The sequence below is a fragment of the Parasteatoda tepidariorum genome, chromosome X2 (assembly GCF_043381705.1).
Source record: "Parasteatoda tepidariorum isolate YZ-2023 chromosome X2, CAS_Ptep_4.0, whole genome shotgun sequence".
NCBI classification, from domain to species: domain Eukaryota; kingdom Metazoa; phylum Arthropoda; class Arachnida; order Araneae; family Theridiidae; genus Parasteatoda; species Parasteatoda tepidariorum.
In genome coordinates this window covers 13,004,585-13,031,689 of record NC_092215.1, presented here as the reverse complement: position 1 = coordinate 13,031,689, position 27,105 = coordinate 13,004,585, and the positions used below count along the sequence as shown (strand labels likewise).

Genomic DNA, 27,105 nt, shown 5'->3' with positions numbered 1-27,105 from the left:
ATATACTAAATTGAAAGGCGTGTATCTTTTTAGTTGTCTAATAAAGATAGCATGAGAGGATTTATATTAATCTGTCAATTGAATTAAATAATTTTCCATCCGTTTCGGTTTTTCTAAGTTCATAATAATATTCTCTCTTTCTTGTGTGTATGTTTGATTAACAAACCAATGTTAACAAAACTTGTTTTTATACATATATGAATCCACTGATTCTTGTTTTATATTATAACATAAAAATGACTTCACTAGCTGTTATTTTTAATACATCTTACTGTAATTATAAATTTTAACGTTTCATAATTAGTATTTTAGTCTTTTAATTTAGTATTTCACTGCCCACTTAAATGTAAATTAAACACCATTTTTTATGTTGTCTGAAATCTTTTACAATGCACAAAGTCTTTTTATTTGACTTTGAATTATCTATGATATTTTTATTCATATTTCAATTCTATCATTGTTATCTGAGATACTTACACGTAATGTAATTGTTAAGACAGTCACAGAATTGTTAAGTGCTAGAAAACTGTATAATTTGGAAAAAATTTCATTTGCCAGAGATTAGGCACTGGATTTTAATTAAAATTCAGAGATCTGAATACCAAAATCAATACATTATCGCACTTTTTTATAACCTATTCTTGTGACCTCGTTTGAAGAATACGGTTCCTATTTACGAACAATATTGAAGAAGAATTTGATATAAAACATGTGACTACCATCTTAGAATATATTTTAAATCTAAGCTTTTTAAATTCATAAACAAACATTTTTGTCTGCAACTAATTATTAAAAAAATTTAAGAGTTCAATTTTTGACCAATTTTTAAATTTCAGATTTCAAATGTCAATTTTTAAACAGCTACTAACAAATTCACGCTCATAAATCCTTGTTAAATCTAAACTAGAAAGAAGGGCTGTTGTTAGGATAGCCTTGTAAAGCTTTTAAGAATCCCAAATAAAATGAATTAATGGGAAAATTCATTTTATTGTAATCGTTTGAATAAGCGTTTTCAATTGAAAAGCCATAAAACTTGGCGAATTCCCTTAGAATAATGAATCTACGATCAGCATAGATAAGAACTGTCTTAGAAATCTGTCTGGGAGAATTCCTTTGGATGACAGAAACAGTTGGAATGAAAATGAATGTTTCTCTTTAAAACTATACAGCGTGTCTACACTCTTTATGAATTAAATAACTGATCCAAATGTTTCCCATAAATTTCCCCTTTAAATTAATTAGACTAACCTGAACTTTACATTTGAATAAATGTTTACGATCCTTCTTTGGAAAAAAATATATTTTCCTACATTCAAATAAAATATGTTTTCTTAAATTATATAAATGTCACCCCATAAAAAATGTTACGAAATTCTGATAATATAGATCTGATATTTTCTTCCTCTGATATTGTCTACTTCATAGAATAGTCACATCATGGAAAATGATATAATTCAATTTAGACGAAAAAATCCTCTTAATACAGGTATCTAAAAAAATTTTAATCTTACCAACAAATCATAAGTTCTGTTGCTGACTGAAGGAATTAAATGCGTCTTACGATTGTGATTAATACAAATATTTTGCATAGCTTATCCACACTAAGAGTCTTCTTAGCAAGATGTATATTTGCATTTTTACATAAAAAACACTAAAAAAAATAGCCACTTTTTTTTTGAAAATTTTTTAATCATACTAACAAATCATAAGTCCTGTTGTTGACTGAAAAGAATTAAATGTGTCTTACGATTGTGAATAATACAAATATTTTTCATAGCTTATCCACCCTAAGAGTCTTCTTATCATATTTGCATTTTTACACATAAAACACAAAAAAAAAAAAAAATTCCTTTTTTTTAAAAAAAATTGAAATTTAAAATAAAATCGAATTAATTTGTACCTATAAATTTTTTTTCTACATTTTGAACTGCTCCCTAATCGCTTCAGAAGTATCTTTTTCGTTTTACGAAAGAAGCAGATGTAGATATTCGTAAGAGATGAGAATAAAATCTATAGTCAATATCTATGTTGAAACAACTCTCGGGAACTACATCACAATGATTGAAACGAAAGTTCTCACCAAAAACTAGATCTCCAGAGAATCTTTTTTTAAGAGTTTATTCAACAGATTTGTTTTTTGATGTAACAGCTACACAGCTTATAGTATTTTTACTCTTTTAACAGCTTTAACGTACTTATAAAAAAACGAAATCGAAGTAGTTTTCATACATAAATTTTATCTGCAATAAATGAATTAATTCTTTGAGATTTAATGCACAAAACAGATTCCGTATAACATATTTATCATGAAATACCTAAAAATAGCTAGTGATGACGTAGTGTGACGTCACATCGGCAAAGGTTGCAGGGTCTATAACATGGCATTTTCCCTTCATTTGAAAATGTTCTTAAAATAATTTCTATTCTTAATAAAATATTGAAATCACTTTTCAATATTCTAACTGCATTGATATTAGGTCAATTTGAAAAGGAGGAAAGTTATGCGACGATCACAAGATGCTATCATTATTTATTTTTCTAATTTTATCACCCAAATTTAATAACTTTGAATTAATGAATCAGGTAATAAACAAGTTTGTAATTATTGATCCTCCCCATTTGGCATAGAAATTTTTTTTAAATTTTATTAAAAAATTTTTGTTGGATTTTACTAAAAATTTAAAGTTTAAGCTTCAAATTCATACTGCCTTTTAGTCAATAATAAATTTGAAAAAGTGGGCAACTACAGTCAGTTATGGATATAAAGAACTTCGATAACATGAATGTTTTTTGATATCAGGAAAAAATCTGAATTCCCTGAAAATCTTATCTGATATCGCAAAAAAATCTGACTGAGAGGTAAAAAAAATACATTTCGGTGACCCTTGATTTCCCGAAAATTTTTATGACCAAATTTTTTTTGTCTAACATGTGAAGAATTTAAAATACACTCTAGGATTCTAATTCCTAAAAACCATTAATTCTTATCCTTCGAGCAAATTTATGGCATAAACATTTAGCATCCCCTATATAGATCAGCTATTCAACAAAGATAAGCCATATTATAATTATGCGACTTCTTACACGGAGAGAAAAATTCTGGAAAAATCTCCATACTGATGGTAAAAGCATTTAGTGAAAGAAACTACAATTTTAAAAATTGAACCATGGTAAACTATTCATATGGTAATTTAATCGTTCGCAGTTGTTACTGTTAACTGAAATTTCTGCTTTCCAAAATTACAATTCTTATTACAATACATTTAGTAACTGATACGAATCCCAAAATTAACCAAATAAATGGTTCTTATGCCATGCTCTGAAGTATTACGCTAAAATTACCAAAATAATCATCAGAACTGTCAATCATTTTAAGATTTTTTTTATCTATGTCTTTGGCTCCTACCAAAAAGAAAGGTAATAATATATTTACACTTCCACTTTTTATTTAAAATTAGCAGTTTATTTAAATGGTTGTAGGGTGACTGTTAACTATTTCTTATTCTAATATAATTTCAAAATAGTAACAAGGGTGAAAGTGACAAGAATGATGACTTCAAATGTTTAATTAAATTATTTTTAAGATACTATACTCAAGTATACTATGATAACTTTTATCCATCATTTATGAGATAGTGGAATTTATTTATTTACACATACACATGTGGGTTTCTTTGTAAATGAAAAAAGTGACTAGAAAAATCTTCTCAGTTTGAATCAACCAGTTAAATTTATCTCTTTCATTATTTTCATCAGTTGAAAAGAAATTTTATAGCGTAAAATTCAAAATAAACGAAAGTGAAATTTGTTATTTTATATATACATATACATAATATATATATATATNAGAATATCAAATTACTTCAGCAGTGCAGTAAGAACGACACAAATTTTTTGAGTGCTCCTCACACTATTGTATTAATATATTTTGCTTTGGTTTTATTGATACAATATCAGAAAGCACTCTGTTTTGCGGAAATAATCGTGTGAGCTGAAGAAAGGATTATATCTTTTTTTTTTCAATTTTTTTAATAAAATTTAATTTTTTTTTTCATATATAAACTATTGTTTGTTATTTTTTTACTTCTTTTTATACGTCTATAATTTTAATTTTTCTTTGTTTTATCCTTCATTTTGAACTTTTGCAAAATCATAAGTTTTAAAAATGACCACCATCCCTACTCCATGAGCATCCGGAACAATTGATATTGAGGACACCACACTATATACAGGAAGAATTTTAATATCCCGTCGGTCTGCACAATCTATTATATCAAAGATCTCAATTCTTGAAGAAATGTACTGAAGTGTTCGATTCCAGCTCCTATCCATGTATCTTTCAAATAGTGCCAATAAATTGTATATAGAGACAAAGCCACCTGCAAATAAATAAATAAATGTACATTAGAAAAATAATACTTTCTAACCAGCAGTAGATTATATTCTTCCACTGTTGTTTGTCAGTTGCTATAATTGTAAAAGTATTCTTGCTTTTTATTCAGTGTAACGGTAAATTTTTCTGTGGTGGTAACACTAAAAATGTAAACAATTACGTATACATTTTTTAGACAACATACTGAAATGTTAGACAAATTTTTGCTTTAAACTGTATACAGTTTACTGTTCTCAACTACTTCAAATTAAAGTGTTCATTAAGTTCACTTCCACTGAGTTAAATTAGAAGCTTAGTAATTTTTATCTATTTATCAATATGCAGAGATAAATTTTCAAGTACTTATTTCTTGCCTAAAATATTGTTACAGAGAAATTCTATTATTGCATTAACAGGGATTAAACCCTCGTATAAAAATTTAAAAAACGGTTGCCAATTTTCTAATTATCAGACATATTTTATTCAAATCAAAGCTAACAAAATACTTGATTTTAACTTTCGGTTTTTAAAACAGCACCATCACCATGTTTACAACTAAATATTATTGCTCAAATTGTTAACGTAAAGAGGTAGAATATCCTGTTTCGTCCAATATGAAAAATGTAATATTTTTTTCGTCGTTATTTTAATTTTAATAGTTTTCAACCCCTGCATCATTATATTTAACTCAACTAACCGAACATGGTTTTACATACATATCTTGAATTACTATAAGACTTAACCCTTTACAATTATTAAGCGTGAAAATTTGCCATATCTCATATCCAAAAACATAAGAACTGATAAAACGATTATTTCATTCTTTATTTTATAGTGGTGAAACAAAAAATTTCTGTCCATCCTGATATTTTAGAACTAAAAATTTTAAATTTTAATGCATGACAATAGCATTTCTTAAGAAAAAAACCTAAATAAAAATAAATATACCCACTGAAAATTAACATAGTTATCACTCTTTATGTAACATCATTTTTCATATTGTTGCAATAAAAATAATAGTAAATGGGTTAAGTATACTGTTTATCTTGGAAGAATTTAATTAAATAAATTTTGTTAATGCAAAGCAGTATAAGATCATTTAAAGTCACATTGTGAGATCTGACAATCAATAAATAAATGATTTTAAACTAAAATAATATGAAGATATTAGAAAAATCCATACCCATAGTACTTGTGAATAAAATTCAAAAACTTTCGCCCCTTCGCCAACAAAGTATTTGTACATGTTTTTAGGGAGCGTTACCATAAGCCTCTATGTTTCATGTGAATAGTACTGTAACCAATAAACAAATGAACATTACATTTTTAACACACATTAAGGATTGATCGGATTAGTTTGTTTTTATAATGATCTAAACTTAGAAGTTTCAGCTTATATGGAAAGAAGTGTCAGAAACAAAACTTTTTAAACAAAAGAAACAAAAAGTGAATTTTTTTTACTGCATTTCATTATGAAACATTAAAAATTAATTTGCCATAAATTCTTAAAAAATTCAATCTGAAATGAAGCATGATTAAAAGCCCCTGAAAATTTTGCAAGAGATATCACCATATATGTTTCAGCATAAGTCTGCAACGGGGACTAAATTAACAGATGTTTAATATAAGCATAAATCATTCAAATTATTAAATGTGTAAGCAATTATTTTTATAATTATCGATTGTTAAATCATTTTATGATCAATACACAAAAAATTAATACCTTCAAAAATGTGCAATAAGTAATTACCCCTTCTCACTTCACGGCCAACCGTAAGAAATAGCTATCCATTCAAAAAAGTTTAGTTCACTAGCGTATTTAGTTCTCAGGTCATATAGAAGGAGATAGAAGAATATTGGGAAATAAATATTCTATTTACGATATTATCTTTATTTACAAAACATTACAAAAAGATATTTAGTTTTGATTTCTTTGATCTTAAAGCAAACTTGAACTATTTTGGCTTTTTAAACTTTTTCCCTAGAATTTTATAGCTAAATTAGCTTCCAATGAAATAAATTAGCTAATAGGAATTAATTTATAACGTTTTATGCAATCGGCGTCATCGATGGATGCTCTACAATACTGTCATTTTTAAAAGCCTTCCAGAGAATGCAATAGGGCATTAAAATTAACTCGGATATTTTTTCTTATGACAGTCATGAATAAAGATGGGGCCCCGAGCAAGACTAACAGGTGCAATAAATGATAGGCTCATTCAACTTTCCCAGAAAAGTATGGATTGTATTTAAAATAATTGTTATGAATTATGCTTCTTTTTTTTAGTATTTGTGTGTTCTTTTTCAAATATTCTTCTTTAAATAAAAGAATGGCAAACGTTGACGTTAAAATTGTATTTGTTAATGGAAAAACATGTTTGTGTCTCTTTATAACTCAATTCAGGATGCTTAAATGTGAATAAAAATAGTTTGCAGCTAAAATCTAAATATAATGAACAACGTGAATTCTCTTATTACTTCAAAAATTACTGTTCTGTTACGTTCTTTATTCGGTTTCAAATATAGTGTGTATATTACCGGTAAAGTTGGAAATCCGGCAATTTGTGCAATAGCCGAAATCGACCAGTCAAATACGAAATGATTATACATTTCACACAAGCATTGTATATGATGTCGAATGACAATTCGACAGAGTATATAAACAACACTATGATTAGTTCCTTTAAATAGAATAATTATGATAGTAGATACATTGTTTATTTTGCTTTCTTCAAAAAAAAAATCATACATTTCACACATGCATTGTATATGATGTTGAATGACAATTCGGCAAATTATGCAAACAACACTATGATTAGTTCCTTTAAATAGAATAATTATGATAGTAGACTCATTGTTTATTTTGCTTTCTTCAAAAAAAAAAATCATACATTTCACACATGCATTGTATATGATGTTGAATGACAATTCGGCAAATTATACAAACAACACTATGATTAGTTACTTTAAATAGAATAATTATGATAGTAGACTCATTGTTTATTTTGCTTTCTTCAACAAAAAAAAAATCATACATTTCACACATGCATTGTATATGATGTTGAATGACAATTCGGCAAATTATACAAACAACACTATGATTAGTTACTTTAAATAGAATAATTATGATAGTAGACTCATTGTTTATTTTTCTTTCTTCAAAAAAAAACATACATTTCACACATGCATTGTATATGATGTCGAATGACAATTCGGCAAAGTATATAAGCAGCATTATATTATTATTAGTTCCTTTAAATAAATGTGAATAAAACATTATGATAGTAGACTCATTGTTTATTTTGCTTTCTTCAAAAAAAAAACATGCATTGTATATGATGTCGAATGACAATTCGGCAAAGTATATAAGCAGCGTTATATTATGATTAGTTCCTATAAATAGAATCATTATGATAGTAGACTCATTGTTTATTTTGCTTTCTTCAACAACAAAAAACATACATTTTTAGTAATCACCATGTATTATTAATAATAATTACCAGGTTAACTGGGATAATAACCCAGCAGGGAAATGTATCCTAAATTTTGTAAATTAAGATTAAAAACATCATACGAAACTTTGTTAGATCATCAGTGGAATATTTTTCATATATTTTGGACAGATAAGAAAAGCTGGAAAAATTTTTTTTAATTAACTCTAAAATTTGTTAGTACGCCTTTCTGCATCCCACGATTCATCTGAAAATATGAAAAATTAGACACTAAGAAGTTCTTTCTCTGAATATACATTTACTTTTTCCTTTGATTTGAAATCTGGAAAATATGGTCCCAATAGTTTAATCAGGATGCAAATCGAAAGTTTAAGCCCTTTAAGGTAATTTTTTTTGCAAATCGCACCATATCTCATAGCTAATGACTCTAGCCGAAAATTCTTTGCACTTATTTGTGAAAAGCATTTACCAAAAATATAAGTTCTTGCAATCATAATTTTAAATACTATCTGACTAATTAGTTTTTTAACGATTGAAAAAACTCTGAATTGTAAGGAATGCTATGCTGTTTTTTATAACTTTACAAACACTGTAGATAAAAGGGACTTTAAAAGGCAATAAGATTTTGTGAGTTGTCAGTTTGCAAAGAAAATATTCGAACTCTGTCGAATAAATGAGGGAATTGAAATTGGATTGATACATATTTTGTTTTCGAACTCGATGTTGTTAGATAGTTGAGTCTTATAAATCATCAGAACCAATTTTATTGTGGTGAACATTATACTGAGCCAGTTTGTTATCTCTTTCATGTATTTTGTAAACGTGATCCGTGAGCCTAAACGTCTGTCGGGAATATTTTCTGGCGTGATGAGTTTAACAAAGAGCTCACGTAGGTTAGCGAAAGTAAGAACTGAGTAAAGTGTACTTCAAAAAGCTACAAAATAGAAACAATCGATAGAAAATTTTCAAGGAATAGGACCGAAAAGCTTTCAGCTATAAACCTTTATCACCAATTGTGATACACGGGCCGAATTCTAAACCAGGCGAAACAATTGTTTTTATAAGTTGAGTCTAAATGAAACGAGTCGATTAGTTCTCCGCAAGACGTGTATTTATTGTTTTGCTCCGGTCTGTCTTGTTTTTTTTTCCTTTTTTATTATTATATATATAGAACTCTCTTTTTCTGGTCTTGTTTTTTTTCTTTTTTTAAGTTAAATCAAATGCTTCGAACTGTAATAAAGCAAATTTATGAGTCGTGATACATATTCCAGCCTAATCGAAGCCTTTTAAACATTCATACCACTAAAAATTATATTTTAATATTCAATCAAGCAATTTTATACTTACTTTATGACAATTTTTTAGCAAAACAATCATGGTTTGAAAATATACTATTGTCAATAAAATTAAAGACAATTTAAAGGTTTTTGCATATTCAAGAACAATTTTTATTTCAATAAAAAAACAACTATATTTTCCCGGTGTTTCGATGAAATTTAACGAATATTAGAAGAGACAAAAAATATTGTGTTGCTCAAAGAAAACTTCACACTGTTTAACACACTGCATGCCAATCACGTCGAAGTACGTTTTTGAAAAATCAAAATAAGGCTTTTTACTGTTCAGCTCACAGCTGCCTGGTCTTCGTACTATTCGACCTTGTAAAAAATGAGGAATAAAATATCCGGATTATTTGAAAAACTAGTAGTGGGAGGATGGAAGAATAAGGAATACTTAGGCGTTTCGACTCATCCTAGTCATAACTGTTCACGCTTCTGAAGTTCATTAATAAACATTAATTATTTATTTTATTTTAATTTTTTTTTATCGTCGAACCACACACTTCAGATGACAAATTCAATTACAGTGGTGTACATTAAGAAGAAAAAAAGTCAATGCAACAATGAAACATTTTGGTAGAATTTATTTCAAAACATTGTGAGACAAACTGTTAAGGTTTTCAACAAATCCGTTAAAAAAAATATCAAATTTTATTGTAAATTTAATTTTTAAAAAAAAGAAGACGTGATAAAATATTTACAAAGTAAGCTTACAAACTATTTTGTTTTCGTAAGTTGAAACCTTTTACAGAAAACTGATCCATATTTTAACTATCAAAGGAATCAGTTTCCTTATTTAGAATACGAACAGAGCGTAACAAACATGTATGGCATACTAAAAATTGGATATCAAAAGCATTTTGAAATTTAGTAAGAGAAACAGTGCATATATATTAATATGAATTATAATGAAGAAAACGTAGATAATTATTTTGAACTCTTTCAATGCACTGTTTTTAATTATGATAGTAGGTTAATACTGCACTATTGCAAGGAAGAACGAATAAAAGTAAGGTAAATAATTTTCAAGGTTTGTTCATTTATGAAACTTTTGTTTTACGTTATAGAATATCAAGTTTTGAAGTCTTTATATGAAGAGAAAAATCAAGATTAAATTAGAAATTTTTACCAAGATCTTGAATGATAACCAAACGATTTAAAATAAGATTGTTAAATTTATTTGAGAATGTTGAGGATTTATACGTCTAAATAGCATTAAAATATTTTTAAATATTAAGATCAAAACGGTTGATAATACACCAATAAATAACCTAAGTCTCTCTCTTAATTCAAACTAATTGTGTTTCTAAACTTTGAAATATTCAAATAATACACAAAATAAAAACAAAAGAAAACTTTTAATTTTTTTAAAAATACAGCAAAGATTATTTATGAATAAAAGGAAGAGAAACATTATTTCTAAAACATGCATCCAAACGACATAAAAAAGATAGCTACGAGATTTTCATAAAAACGAAATTCAACCATTTTATTGGAGTTCATTTTTAAAATCAGATTTGATTTTACTATTTAAGCGAAGTAAATCTAAAACCGTAGATTTTTTAGCCATAAAACATACATGTGAGAAATAACGTTTTTTAACTTTTGTAAATAAAACTTTCAAACATCTATGACCTAGAATAGCTAGAGGCCTTCATTCAAATCATATTTTCTATGAACAGGAATAATTATAATTTGCTTACAAGCATCAGGAAAGCAATTTGTTTAACAGTAAAATTGCTCAATAATAAAATTGTTCAATAATAATATTGCTCAACATAAAATTGTTTAACAAAAAAATTGTTTAAGAAATTGTTTAATATAAGGTTACTCCTGAACTAAATAATTGATTATGTACTTATATATAAAGAGTATGCATAGTGGGTAAAAAAAAAGACATCACCCTGAATAACTTTCGTTCTAATGATCGGATTTTCACGTACTAAGTGTCAATCTTAATGGTTCCGGGGGGTGACCTCAAATATGCAAATTATTTAGTGCTAACTATTAATTAAGCTACGAAACGGGACACAAAAACGTACTTTCGCTGAATAAGCATAGTTTTTTTACATATTTGGATCCTTAACCTTCAAAACATAGGGGGTAACCACAATCTGGGAAATACGGTCCCCATAGTTTGGTCAGGAGAGAGATCCAAAGTTCGAACTCCTTTATGTTAATTTCACTTTCTGCACTTTAAGTCATATTTTGAAAACTAATTAAGTTATTCAAAAAAAAAATATCCCCACTTATAAAACTCATTTGCCCAAAGATAATTTTATGCAAAAAAGGATTTTTAATATTTTTTTTTTTATTATACCATATTAATCTACGTATTTTTCTATTGCAAAATCTAAAGTTTTAGCAGTTTTTATTTCGTAGGAGCCGAGAGAAATTAAAGTTATTTAATTATTTTTTAAAAAAATAATCTGGCGACAATGAAGAAATATTTAAATGGGGCGATTAATATTTAAATGTGGTTGACTTACGAGGAACTTGGCTTACGTGCGCGTAGAGTAAAATTCCATTCATATTTTTTTCGCTAATTACCGATTGCTAATCCTTTTTTTTTTCTTAATTATAAAATACGATGTTTCTTTTTTAGTGGTCTAAAAATTTATTCGTAATTTAATAACGAGATTTGAATAAAACATTTTATTGAATAACAAAATTTTATTTAACGAATGTTGACTTTTATAAAAGCATGCTTCTGATAGAATGTGATTATGCATCAGCTCTTTTTAATATTATATTTCAATTTGTTCCTTCAATAATTGATACAATTTCAGAAATATACCCAGGTATGCATAGATTTGGAATAATATGTTTAACCATTTCTTCAATATATATTTTATAATTATTTGAACGAATACTTAATCAACACTTTTAAGCATCTTAAAATTTCTCAACATCTTATATATCGTCTTATTCTTTAAATAAATTTGTTAATTACCTGTCAGAGAGTGTTTCGCAGAAATATTTTAATTATTTTTTTTATTGATCTAATTTAAATATGAGAAGTTTTAAGGTATTTAGCTAATTTATGTTTTAAAATATTTGTAATGCTCAAAATGCTTAAAAGGTATCCACTTATATCCTATAGGAAGAAATTCAAGCATTTTTATACTATTTATAGTTTCCTATTAATTAAGTCACAGATTATTTAACCAATGAATGTCATATGACTTATTGATAGAGAAGTTAAATTTTTAATTCAACTAAGTAAAACTTAAAAAAGTTATCTACCACATCCGCATTTAGTTTCAGATAATTTATTTTACTAAGCATATTTATTATATGCAAGGGGTGGAAGGAATATTTCCTACGAACAGCATTAATTCCTTAATATTGTTGCTAAGCTATTTAATCACTTATAATTTCTGCGACCATCTTCTAACAATTTCTAAAAATAAGAAAAAAATACCAATGAAAGGATTTGTTTACATAAATGCAGGAAATAGTTAAGGGTAGTGGGGGAAAGGTCAAGAAGGGAGACCAAAACTGGGAAAATATCTTGTTTTTTACATTAAGTGTAAAATTCATCACTTTAAATTAAATTTATTTCTCGTTACAAGCAGAATTTATAAATTCGGTTATTTATAAGCACAGAATGATCAATTCTTTACTATAGGAAGAATTTTACAACCCATCAAAGATTTGCATTACACAATCGTACAGTTGAGTATATGCAGAAAAAAATGTTTTAATGTAAGGTTACTCCTCAGTTGTTTAGCAAAATGAGTTTAGTGTAAATAAATAAGTTTGATCATCCCTTAAAAATGAAATTAGAAACAAAATCAAGACCAATAGTTAGAGAATTTTATTAAAGCGCTCATTATTACATCAACATTATTGAAGCAAAATGCTTGAGATTTGGCGACATTTGTAAAAAGAGAATAAGAGAATTTATCAATTAGAGGGGCACAATGTTTAGTTTATTTTCTTATTTATTTATTTATTTACTTATTTTTTGACAAAACTATTTTTGCCAGATTTTTCAGATTGCATCTACTACTAATCACTTGATGCTCAAAACTCCAATTCCATAGAACCCATCGAAAAAAGATATGCTTATTTAGAGATATATAACACTTTTCTCCCTCTTATTATATAACAGAATTAGTGCTTATCTCGAATTAATTAACATATTTAAAGTCACCCCTTTGAACCACTGAGATTGGCATTTCATACATCATTTGTGAGATTTTTATTTTGGACACAGATTAAAGTGCGGGTTTTAGAAAATAAAATAGATCAAAATGTGTGTCCTTTCAAAATCATTAAAATTGTAATAATATTTATGTTTATGAAGATGCGGGTTTATGAAGATGCGGATTTATGAAGATTTTAAATCATTCTTGAAAATTTTCCCGTTCATGTAAGTACATTTGAATTCGCTAAAAGCTTTATAGATGAAACTTATATTTCATCCATGTTTTATTCTGTTTTTTCTTTTTCTTTTATTTTATTTTCTATTTTTACGTGTTATTTTTACTTTTTGTGTTCTATTTCATTTGTTGTAATTTTAGCAAAGAAATTTTTTGAGTGCTCCTCACACTATTGTATTAATATATTTTGCTTTTGTTTTGACTTTATTGATACAATATCAGAAAGCACTCTGTTTTGCGGATATAATCGTGTGGGCTGATGAAAAGATTATATCTTTTTTNTCATTTTGTGAAAGGCATGTATATATATATATATATATATAAAATATATATATATATATATATACTATACTATGCTATTTAATACTTTAATAGTTATACATAGTATTTACTATTTTTACTAAAATATATTTATGCATTTAGGCGATTCCTTCGTTACGTGTGTTACTTTTACACGACATATTTTAACTTTAACACTTATTATAATAATCTTATTAGATTTACGCTTTACTTAATTTGTTGCTAAATCTACATGTGTTTTAAGTTTGCAAAAGGAAGATAGAAGGCGCAAATCAATTTGATGTAGATAAAAAAAAAATCTGAAATTTTGTTGCGCGTGTTACCCTTTATAATGCTAGGTATTTGAAATTTTGAAAATATTCATTTAATTCTGTGAAGTATGAATGTGTAAAATTACGATAATTTTTTATAGAGAGATACGATATCAAAGCTGTGTTTAGTGATTTTTAAAATTTTTTCCAAGAGTAAAAACTTTTTTACTTGGTGAAAATGGTGCGTTACGTGTGTTAACTGAACGTTACGTGTGTTACCCACTGTGAATATTTCAACTGAAAAGTCATAAATGTTGCACTAAAACATTTATTAAATTTAAATTAACAGAAGAAAAACAATTTAGTTTAACAAATGAAATAGTTAACGTCTTGGAAAGAAAGTTTTACCCCTTCTTTATTTTAGTTTAGAGAGTAAAACATAGCAAATTGTTTGCACATCTATTTCCATAAAATCATTTCTGTCAGGAAACGTAAAATATGCATCTTTTCTAATAATTTTCTGCATATATTGTATTTCAAGTTTACAAGTATGTGCATTTGAGTCAATAATATGCCCAAGATAGAGCACATCTCTTTTTAATTTCAGTTGTAGGAGCTCTACTGATTACAACGTATCAGGAGAAGACAGAAAGTGACTGTCCGTGTGCCTCAATATGTGCATCTACGCATGTTATTCAAGTATCTAGATGCTTGCGTAGATATTTTATGCTTTGAATTACCGTTGAAATTGATTGATCTTTTCAATTAAAATCTTTATTTCATTTTGGCAAATATGTAATACTGTTGTATTAGGTATGAGTTGATTGGTTAGCTTTGCAAACAACACTGTATAACAAATCAGCTTTTTTTGTATAACAACACTGTTGTTAAATTGATTTTGCCTTTGGCTTCGCTCTAAAGATTTTGTACTATACACCTATCCCATACAAAGCACTTCTGACATGTGATACAGTAAAATATATTCAAATGAATTTCTTTTTTATATTTTGATTGGCAAAAGATGAAATAATTCAACCATATATTTATTTTTAAATTCTTAACTTGGCTTAGTTAAGAATTAGAAGGTTTCTGTTTGTTCATCTTCTGAAGTAGAATCATTTTGAAACTGCTTTTGAAACAGTCTTAAGATAAAAGCGCAGACATTGTTTTACCTTTGTCTTTTGTATCGGAGAATATTGTAAATGAAAAACAAGTATCGTCTAAGGAAACAGCTGCTATGAATAACGGAACAGAGGCTAGATAGCATAATGCTGATTGAAATTCGTTTTGATATTAAAAAGAATATGCCATTGCAAAGTCAACTTGAACTACCCTGATTTTAATGCTCTTACGTATTATTGAAAGTTAGTCCAATTTTCTGTAGTAATTTCAAAACATTCTTCCTGTACATTTGTCATCATATATTCATTGATTTTCAGCAATTGTCATCTTTTTCATCCCATTGTTACCAAACTACAATAAAAGATGGTTTGAAATCTAAAACAAACAATGAAAAATTGCTGTATCACAAGCACCCTTCCAACAATCTAAGATCTCTTTCACTTTAATTACATAAGTACTTTTACCATCACCATGTTTTGTGATAAACTTGATTTTTAGCCTTCCAGTAAAAGAATAAAAATTTCATGATATTTGCATTGATTCTGAGTGGTACAGTAGTAATACACTTTTCGGTCATAAAGCACAAAATTTGGAAAATTAAACAATGTTCATGATGTAACTAACAAAAAGTAGTATAAGCTTCTCTTAGAAACATTGTTAGATAGTTCTTTCGTTTTATTTACAGTTTTTTTCCTTTATAATCCAGACAACTAACTCATGTTTCAATGCAAACATAGTATAAACAATCTCCCTTCTGAAGAAAATTCATTTATTAATAATTAAATTCCTCTGATTACTTAGTAGTGAACCTTGCTCATCATTATCAATCTGTTTTGAAAGTTCAAGTCCAACATTCTTTATTTCTTTATTTTCCTGCCTTTGAAGTGCAGAATCCGATGTTCTTTTCTTTTTTTCTCCATCTTCTTATTCTTTTAACTCCAGGTAAGGACATTATTTTAAACTTATCCATTTCATAATAATTTAGCAAATGTAGTCAAAATATTCTACTTAAACGTAAACANTTTCTCCATCTTCTTATTCTTTTAACTCCAGGTAAGGACATTATTTTAAGCTTATCCATTTTATAATAATTTAGCAAATGCAGTCAAAATATTCTACTTAAACGTAAACATATAACAAATTGAAGTTTAGGAAAACAATTTCCAAAAGTTTCAAAATTATCGTCTTATTATGCCGTTTTTTTATTAATGCTTATACCGGCCTGATTTTACAAAAAACCTCAATCTTGCAATTCCTTATTTGTGCTAATGAAGTTGGGCGTCGGTTATAATAAATGAACGAACATGATATAAATTTTTTATTGAAAATAAATAATTAAATAAAGTGTATAAGCACCTCTAACACACATAACGGTAACACGCGTAACTTTTTGTTACGTGTGTTACCTTGAATAAAATTGATTCTTAAATTTCAACTATTGGCAGTTTTAATTCGAGAATTTTTTCCGTTGAATATCTTGCCTTCTTAATTTACAAAACAAAAAATTTTAAAATTTTCTATCTTACTAAAGTTTTTGCAGAAAAAAATGCAAAATTATGTTACGTGTGTTACCGGGAAATTAGATTATCTTGATTAATCAACTTTTAATCACTTAAAAAAATTTAGGCCAAATGAAAAAAGTATATAAAGCAATGATAAAAGAATAAAATAGTTATATATATTACTAAAAACTATTTTATTGCTCTTTAATATTTCAAGAACTCCAATAGAATATGACATAACAAAGCAGAGAACTCCTGTTAAAATTCAGAGTGGTCCATCTTTTGTTAGAATTGAAATAAATATTTTTTACAATTCAGAAAAACATCTTAACTATTAAAAAATATACATCTTCTAGATTTCAAAATTCCGTCATTTTTGTTTTTACGATAATTTTGAATATTTAGTCACTCAGGACCACTTTTCGTGGAATCGCCCATTTATATATTTATGTACATATTCTTAGAAAAAAAGAAAAATAGTTAAGCTTTCGCGTCCAAGTTGATTAAACTTGTCTACTAACCTAAAAGTTTCAGCAAAGTAGGATAATATTTAGAGGTATCTCCAATCACTTGAGTTTCGGTAAATTAACACGTTTTGCGTAATGCATATTTCTTTCAAATTAGAAACATTTATTGAGATAGAATTAAAATTTGATTAGAACAAAAAGCCGGCACATCTCCCTGCCCTGTCTCTCTCTTTCCCCTCCCTCCCCCTTGAGCACAACTTTAACTACACTGCGTGTAAATTACATGCATTACTTTCTTAAATAAAAAAAATTGAAATGTCTGCTACTTTTTCACTGAAATTCTAGTAGTGCTGTAAAACCGGGAAGTTTGGCTGTTTCTTGGAAAAAATCCTTTATAAAAAAGGCGTGCGTCGGTGCCTTTTCGAGAATAATATATTGTATACAACTACACAATGAATATCTTGATACTTGGTTAAAAACGTCATACCTTTCAAAAATTTACAAATTGGAAATAACAGTCAACATGTTCTAAAATCTAAGCGCTCAAAAACAGACGCCCATTTTGAAGACTTGCAAGACGTGAATGCGAAGAAACTAAAGTTATTAAATTGAAATAATCTCTTGTGTGTTTTTTCCCATTCACATCAAACTTTTATCTAATTAGATTTTTCTTTTCGAATATTAGATCTTTATAAACTAATAAAGTTGCCTCATACGCTCTTTGCCAGACGTAAACACTCACGTCTGTCAAGCTTGAAAATAGGTGCTTGTTTTTTGAGCGCTCGACTGTCATTTCCAATTTGTATATTTTTGAAGCAAATTAAGGTTTTAATCAAGTAATATCTTACCGCTTCAGTCTCTTGGGATTATTTACTTAATGAGTATCTTGGTTAAGTCCGAAAGCTTTTAGGTTGAACTATACAGCTCCAAAATAAATACACAAGTGGGCGACCTTTGTGTTAAAATACAAACTAAGGTAAACAATGTTTGAGAGCACAAAAATATTTATAAATAAATATTTTTTGTGCTCTTAAACGTTGTTTACCTTAGTTTGTATACAGCTCCAGCCAGCATTCGAATCTTAGTTATGCAATATTATCCCACTTTCTCCTATAAAATAATAAATATGTATATTGAGCTGAATCTGATTTATCATGGAGCCTGAAGGACCCGAGTTTTGGGGGATCACTTTTCTGGGGCACCTCGAAAAGCTATAAATATTTTTTTATGTGTATTTTTCCTTAAGAATAGTCAATTAATAGTATGAGTTAACAAAAATAAAGTTAAATAAAAGTTCAAATTTACTAATATATCATAATTTACTTATGTTAAAAAAAAATGTTTTATAAGCATTTTGTAAATAAATAAGAAGTATATTTGGTTTAAAGTTACGAGGGCCAGCGACAATTATCTGCTTTCAGGACCCGATCAGTGCTGAATTTATCACTGAAAGTGAATATATCACAGTGCTGAATATATCACATCAAGGCTGAATATATCACTGACATTGAGGGTGATATATTCAGAACGACCTTTTTTTTATTCAATTCAATGCAAAAAGCACTTTGCTTATTTTTAAAAGGATCTAAAAGAAAATATATTTTACTTTGTTGATAAAGTGAACCCATAAGAAAATTATAAATTCTCTATTTCTGGAGTATTTAAATTCAGATAAATGTATTGTCGCAGTTTTGCCTGCATTGGCGAAGCAAAAAGGGAAATTTAATGTTATGATTTACTACCCATTTAAGACCACACAATTATTTCCCGATTTTTCTAAAATTTGCACTCAAAATCAGGATGTGGAGTCAGAAAAAATTGATCGACTCTGACTCCAATGGGTTAAAGCTTATATCTTATAGATAAAAAGGAAAAACGGAGTTTTTTATCTAGTAGAAATTATTTAGTCAAATATTTATTATTTGTACGAGAACTAAAATATTACTCAAAGAAATATTTTGCGAAACATTTAAGTTATAAGTTATTACACTTAAACTTTCCTAATCGTAGGTTTGATTGAACTATTGAAAAAGTACGTAAATTCCAAACTAAAATTAGTTTATCTGGTTTGAGAAGTCAATTAAAATAAATATGGAAATGTATTCTATTCATCATTTCTATTCTAGTCTAGTCTATTCATCATTGTAAATGTTTCCTAGTCCAGAATATTCCCTTACGAATCATTTTTTATAAGATATATTACGAAATACTGATATCCAGCTCCTTTCTTACAATATAATTCAATACTTTGTACTATTTCAATGTTTTGCACAAATATTTGATGTAGAGTTCATAAAATTTAATGTAATTTTAAAGAAAAATACTATTAAATCTAATCGTGCATATATAAATGGAAATTATAATTTTCTTGGCAAGTGGGTATTGAATATTTTCCAAGAATTTAGGGAAAATTTTAATAGAAACGGACATTTCAACTACAAACTCCACAGCTCTGTGTAAAATCTTTAAGAGTTTTATTATTCAATGACTTTTTTAATCCTTTTGCTTCCTCAAAGTTTCTTAATGTTCAGCTCACATCGCTCCATCTATCGAAGCAATACTCAAACACAAACTAAAACGAAAAGACGTTCAAATTTCAAAAAATATTCAATGTGTGTTAAACAACTGTCCTCTAAAAAACAATATTCTCTCAATCAGAACAGTATTAAAATATTTTCGGGTTCCAGTACTAATTGAAGTGTGAACCGCATTGTATTTAAACTAAAAAAAAAAAGAAAAGCATTCATTTTTTAATGAAGTGAAGCATCAAAAAAATCTGGATAAGTTCGCAAAACAGTACAAATTTATTTCAAATAAAAATAAAAATTCCGATCAAAATTTAACGTAAGAAGTAATAAATATTTATTATTTTTCTAAAATTCTCGAAGAAAAATTCTGGTTTCTTAGACAATTTTTTTTTAATTTAAAATTCGTAATACATTAAAACTTTTTTTCTCTTTAACTAATTGGTAATTTTAAATACCAACATATAGAAATTAAACAAAAACACTCAAATGATTCTGAAAAATGAAAATTCAGCAATATTTTTTTTCATTTTAAAATTTTGCTATCTCAAAAAGAATTTAATCGAATTGACACAAGTTTCAATATTAATCAAATCTAATTTGATTACGTAAACAGGATGCAATTCTTTTTAAATTATCAAAATATTTTAATCCTTATTAAGCTGAAATAAGAATAAGAAAATATTATTTAAAGCAATTTTTGCACGACAAGCAAGGTTTATACATCAACATAATGTATATTGTTAGATCTGAAAGAAGAAATATTAGTAAAAATTCAGATTTAATGGAGTTAGGAAGAAAGAAATATTATATTTAAATATTCAGATGATCATTGATTTACTTTTAGAGAATTTCTTCTCATTAAGGATCAAAATAAAGAGTCATCATTTTGAACTTTCTTTAAAGCTGAGCCGCAGTCGCAGCAAAAGCATAAACAAAATTTTGACTAAGATAAAAAATAGACAATTAATAGTATCCGGATACGTAAAGGATAAAAATAAAAAATAGTATTAAATGTGACAAAGCACAATAATAAATTTTGATTTAAAAAAGATAACAACCAGAAAGTGATTAATACATTAATACTATCGTCTTAGATGTCGACACAGGTAGTACTTTAAATATAACTCGACAACACTTTTTGATATATTAAAAGTTCAAAAAGAAAGAAAAATTCTATAATTGTGAAAGAAACTAAAGGTAATTTGCAATTTAATCAAACTAACTTGCACTTTGAACCTAAGAATTAGAATTGTGGGCTGCGCTTTTTTTTTTTAATTTTTGACACTGATTTGCCTTATCTCATCTCAGGGTTAAAGAGTTTCATTGAATTTTACTCTATCATTGACTGTGTGAAACATGTAGTAATGGAAAAGCATCGAAACCTGATAACTTTTTCTGATTTTAAAAGAGATCTGTCGTTTGACATTTCTCCAGAAAATATTGGGTAATAATTGCAATAATAATGATAAAGAAGAAAAAGTAGTAAATAAAGACAAAAAAAAATGAAAAATAAGTTAAACATAATAAAAAGAGAAATAATGCTAAAACAAAATTAAATTATTCTAGTGCTAAAGAAAGAAGAAAAAATAAAATTTAAGACATTAAAGTAAATACGAAAAATAAAATTGTCAAAAAAGAAAACTATTATTGAACTAAATTATTAAGTAATATATTATATTATATAAGTATATTTTAAGTATATTATTAAAGTAAAGCTAAAAATGGACATAAAAATAAAGACAAAAATAGCAAAAATGAAAATAACCTTGAAAGTTTCAATATTCCTGAGACTGATTTAGATATCGTAAAGTTACATTATCAGGATTGATAGAATTACGCAAATTCAAGTACAATTACAGAAACTCCGAACTTCAGAAAATTTTTTGATATTTTAAAGATGTTGTTGCTATTATTAAAAACAAATAAGTAAATAATTAATTGGGGTTTTTTTAAAGAAAAGAAGAAACAAAAGGAAAACTAAAATTTGGAAATTGGAATCTGGACATAATTGGAATCTGGATAATTACTTTTTTCAAAAAAAAAGATTTAATTTCTTAATCAGCTCACATGATTATATTCGTATATTCGAAAAAAGGAGTGCTTTCTAATATTGTTTTTTTTTTTTTTGTTTAAATAATTGTCTATAATGAAAAAAGAAACGATGAAAATAATGTTTTTTTTTTAAAAAAAAAATAAAACGTTATTTTCTTCTTTTATTGCTCCGTCATTTTTTCCTTGTTTTATCTACATTTTAAACTTATATTATGAGGCCTACATACTTGCATCTTATGCGCAGTAAATAAATATATATAATATATATATATATATTTCAAATGGCAGGCACTGAACTTTATTCTTCGCCTTAGAAGATGCCGGAATTGTTACTCATTTTACGTTAGCCAGTGGGCACCTGAGAACCAAAGTCACGGAGGCGAGCAACATTACCCACGCCACACTGCCACAAATCCGTTCATAGGGTGGGCCACATTCACACATCACACACAACAGAGAACATCACACACAACATCCATACACCTGGCGGGATTCGAACCCGCAGCCATTGGCTTCGCAGTCAGGCGCTCTAACCGCTCGGCCACCTGCCACCATATATAAATTTTAAGTGGCTTTTTTATGATGTAACTGCTAGTAAAACTAAGACTCGAATAGTCGACCCCAAGACCCTAATTAGGGAAACCTCTTACTTAAAGAATTTATTATATATTTTAAAACTTGAAAAAAACTAAGTTTTGTGCTGTCTATAGATATCTTTTTTTTTTCTACAAATAAGATTTCTGAGTCATATGTATACACACTGAGTAGCCAAATTATTATGACCGCCTGACAGTTTTATGCAAAATGAGCTATTACATCACAGAGTTGCCCTTAGAGGGCGAGATAGCGAAAAAAAGGGAATGAAAGGCAGGTGAACTATCAATTACACTGTATTACTCACGGAGATATGGACAAAAATTGTGACTTAACTGGGTTTGAATGCGGGATGATTGCTGGCGCTCGAAGCGTCGGAACCAGTATCAGCAAAGCGGCTGCTCTTGCATAGTGTTTGAGAGGAGCAATTAATTAACGTGTACAAAGAGTGAACTACCAAGCAGAAAACCGGGTCTCAACGTCAGGCTTGTGGTTTGCATGGGCAACTAAATGCTCAAACTGAAAGGAAACTGACCAGAGTTGTCCTGTCCAACAGAAAAGAAACAGCACGTCAAATGGCGGGGAATCTTAATGAATGGGCAAACGTCTCTGCAAACGTCTCTGAACGAAATGTACGCTGCATATTTACGCCGTATAGGCTTTGGGAGCCAACGACCAGTTCGAAAACTTCTGTTGTCAGCATTTAATAAGAGCAGACATCTCCAGATTGTAAAGGAACAAGAAGATTGGACAGTAGGTGACTGGAAAAGGGTCATGTGGTCAAATGAATCGTGTTTTCAATTACACCATCAAGATGGCAGGGTTCGCATATGACGAAGACAGCACAACAGCATGGAACCCAACTACATTGCCACAACCTGTCAAGCTGGTGGAGGCAATATTACGGCATGCTTTCTTGGCATTCCTTGGGTCCTTTGATTCCTGTTGAACAAAGTCTGAATGCCCAAAGGTATTAAGTGCTATCGCAGATCAAGTACATCCTGTTATGTTAATGGTGCTTAATGCCTGGAATGAATACTTTTAGCAAAACAATGCTCCTTGTCAAACAGCTCGTATTGTCAGATTGTTCGACGAACATGGCAGTGACTTTACCTTGCTTCTTTGGTCCACGCAATCACCAGATCTCAATCCAGTGAAGAATTTGTAGGATGAGATCAAACGGAGCATTAGACAGCTAGATCCAGTGCCATCTAATCTGTCGGAACTGAAAAGCGCAGTTCATCGGATATGGGGTCAAATTCTTCCTACCAACTACCAACAACTCATCGACTCTATGAAAAGCAAAATTCAATCAATATTTTGGGTTGAAGGTGGTCCAACAGTGCAACCACTTAAAATTGCAGTAAATGTATTTTTAAAAACAAAAAAAAAGGAAACCTTACATGTTTTTCTGCTGTAAATATTTCAAAGTCATTTATCGAATTTAGTAGTTTTAATTTTTGTGTATAAGCATTTATGTCCAGTCTGTCTCTAACATAGAAATATCAATGACTGCCATTTATATAATACTAACTAAAATTAAACGCAAATTGTGTTTAAAATTCTATTGTTACACGGATTTATGCTTAGCAAAATTTTTGTTAAAAATAAAAACTACTTTTTTTTGTCACTCATATTTTGCTGAACAGTGCAGAAGAAGTAAAAGAATTTGAAATAATTGTTTAAGTTTAGTGCTGCCGGAGAAAAAAACTCTGAAAGAAACTAGCAAATCGCGTGGGATGAACATTAAAGTCAGCAAAAGAGACTTCAAATAATAGTTATCATTTGGATCATATATTATACAGATATATGACTCAACAGCTGCGTATTTTGTCCTAAGGGAAAATGTTCTCGTATTGAAGCCAATCTGCCTGTTAACTGTCGATCTACTTGGTGGTCGCCACCTGAGCTCCAGAAATTGCTCTTAGCCGATTGCTTCTCAGAACTTTTTTCCTAAATGTCATATTTATGCTTCTTCGAGTTGGGAAATCTTGAGTTCCGTTTGGGGTAAATCATTTATCGACCAAAGTTAATCCGAGTTATATTGCAAATAGAGCTGGTGATAGAGAAATACTCAATGTAGGACTCCTAGAATTTTATTTTTATTTTTTAATAAATAAAATACTCGTGTCGATGTTAATTTATCTTTCAAAATTTATGCTATGCTATTTAATAACGTTAATTTTAATTAATTTTTCTTTAAAAATATTTCATGTCACTGTGTAAAAAGCATCAAGAATCAATGTCACATAGTAGCAGTTTTATTTATTTAAATTTCCTTTAAAGATAATGCAATTAAAATGTAACTCAAATCGCATTAGCTAAGTTCTGACAAAATTCTAACATGCCCGTTGACATGTAACTAACAAAATTTTCTTTCCATGTTGCCTTAAATTTCTTGTGTTCGTGTTTTTATAAACTCGATCTAAGATGTTCAAAGCCTTTTCTATAGATCAGATAACAAGGTGTATTTATCCATCTCGGTAATTTAAAATGGGGTTTAGATTTTGATACTTGCAATCGTGTGAATTGCTTTAAATGCTCGGGGAAATTTCTTCCTTTAGAGGGGAGAGTAGATATCGACAATGTCAACCTTCATCTATGAAAAGGTACCCCTACATAGAATCGAGTTAACATGTCTTATATGGTAGTGAATTGGCATTGTATTTTTGTAGTGTATATTATTTGCATGATATGGGAAGAAGAAGAGCTCATATACAAATTTTCGTCACGATTCATACATAAAAGCTGCTGATTCGAGAGTGCATTGTCAATCGCGGTAGTAACGCATCTGAAGATGTCGCCCTTCTCTAATAAGGAAAAAGCCGATACGCATTTTGTCTATGCATTTGGTTCCAACAGAATGCAGCACCATCACATTATGTACGAGAAGTGCGAAGCTATCTGGACGTAACCTTTCCAAACCAATGGATTGGGTGAGGTGGTCCTATAGCTTGGCCACCGTGCTAGCCAGATCTTTCATGTATTATCTTCTTTTTATGGGAACAGCTGAATGCTCTTATGTATGAGACTCACATTGAATCTGCAGAAGAACTTGTCGCCAAGCTTTCGGCCGCTGCAGAGAAAGTTCGCGATATGACTGGTGCGTTTCAGAATGTTTGCCAATCTTNAAGATGTTCAAAGCCTTTTCTATAGATCAGATAACAAGGTGTATTTATCCATCTCGGTAATTTAAAATGGGGTTTAGATTTTGATACTTGCAATCGTGTGAATTGCTTTAAATGCTCGGGGAAATTTCTTCCTTTAGAGGGGAAAGTAGATATCGACAATGTCAACCTTCATCTATGAAAAGGTACCCCTACATAGAATCGAGTTAACATGTCTTTATGGTAATGAATTGGAATTGTATTTTTGTAGTGTATACACTACAGTACTCCCCCACCAGAGTCATAGCTGTGGTAGAATTCGATGAACATATACCACTAGTTGATCCAGTGCTGTTTTGTGAAAAGCCGGGAGAGCTGTATTAAGTTCACGATCGTGGTCACTCCCGTGTTGCCTTTAGCAATCGAGTGTATAGGTTGTGTGTGATCCAGACTGAGTAGCAACAGCTTGAGGAGGACAATGTCGCAGTCACAAATAGAAAGTCAACTGTTCAATGTGGATTATAAATCGAAGTGAGCGTAACTGTCAAGATAGGCTTATTCACATCACGTCCAGGTCACCAATGTGAGGAAAGTAGATATTAACAATGTCAACCTTCATCTATGAAAGAAACCCCAACATTGAATCGAATTAACATGTCTTATATACTAGTGAATTGAAATTGTACTTTTGTAGTGGTAGATACACTACACCACCTAAAAGGGATATGTAGGGCCAATGTAAAACAATGGAAAGACATGCATTTATTAAAGTCTATATTTTGAATTCATCTTTATATGTGGGTGCATACAATTTATTTTCAAATTGAAACTATTTTACGGTAAAAAATTTATTATTTCAAACAAAATAATCTTAATTTCTTATTTATGAATGACCAAAAACTTCCTTATGTTACTAGTTTAAAAAATATATTTAGTCTAAAAAATAAATATAATATTTTTCAAAAACTATTTTGATTGAACAAAGTATTTACCTGTTAAAAGTTTAACTTCATAATAAAAATAATAAAAGTTTTTGGGTCCTAAATCGTCGATTGTATACTAATTCACAGATTATTTAGAATAGCCTAGAAGGAATTTTGATTGTCATGAACAACGAAATTCAAAGTATATGCCAGAACATCTCAATAAAAATCATTTACAGAAAAAAAAGAAATGCAGAATATAATATGAAGTGTAATTTCAATATAGTAATAAACAATGAATTAGTAATAAACTTAATCCTTTTAACTTTTCAAAGAGAAAAAACGAAACAACAACAAAAAAATATAAACATTAAGATGAAACGAATTTTTAAAAAAATATTGCTTAATAAAAAACATCACTTGTATTAACATTTTTGAGTTTCATTAAATATTTGAAGCTGATCTCAAGTTAGAGTTTTCTTGCGTTTTGCTTTCACGTTGCGTAGTAATTGATCTTAAATATCATTGGCTAAGAATGATATTTTAAGTAATATTTAATTTGCTGTTTTCCTTCATAAATAAATGTTTATATATTAATAATATGGGATAGCCTTTTACAAAAAAGTGGAGCTGGATCAAAAATAATGAAATAGATAATAATTTTAAGAGTTCGAATGTTAGATTGAGGCTATATATATATATATATA

General features: G+C 28.6%; 1 protein-coding gene across 1 annotated transcript in view; it reads right to left on the bottom strand.

The window, feature by feature from the left end:
• Window positions 1–4,324: 4,324 nt before the first annotated feature.
• LOC107452432 (Ran-binding protein 16) overlaps window positions 4,325–27,105 on the bottom strand; it is a 186,706-nt gene continuing 163,925 nt past the window's right edge. Inside the window, exon 26 of the mRNA XM_071188252.1 lies at window positions 4,325–4,379. Coding sequence (XP_071044353.1) covers window positions 4,340–4,379 — 40 coding nt within the window. The 3' untranslated portion in view covers window positions 4,325–4,339. The remainder of the gene's footprint in view (window positions 4,380–27,105) is intronic.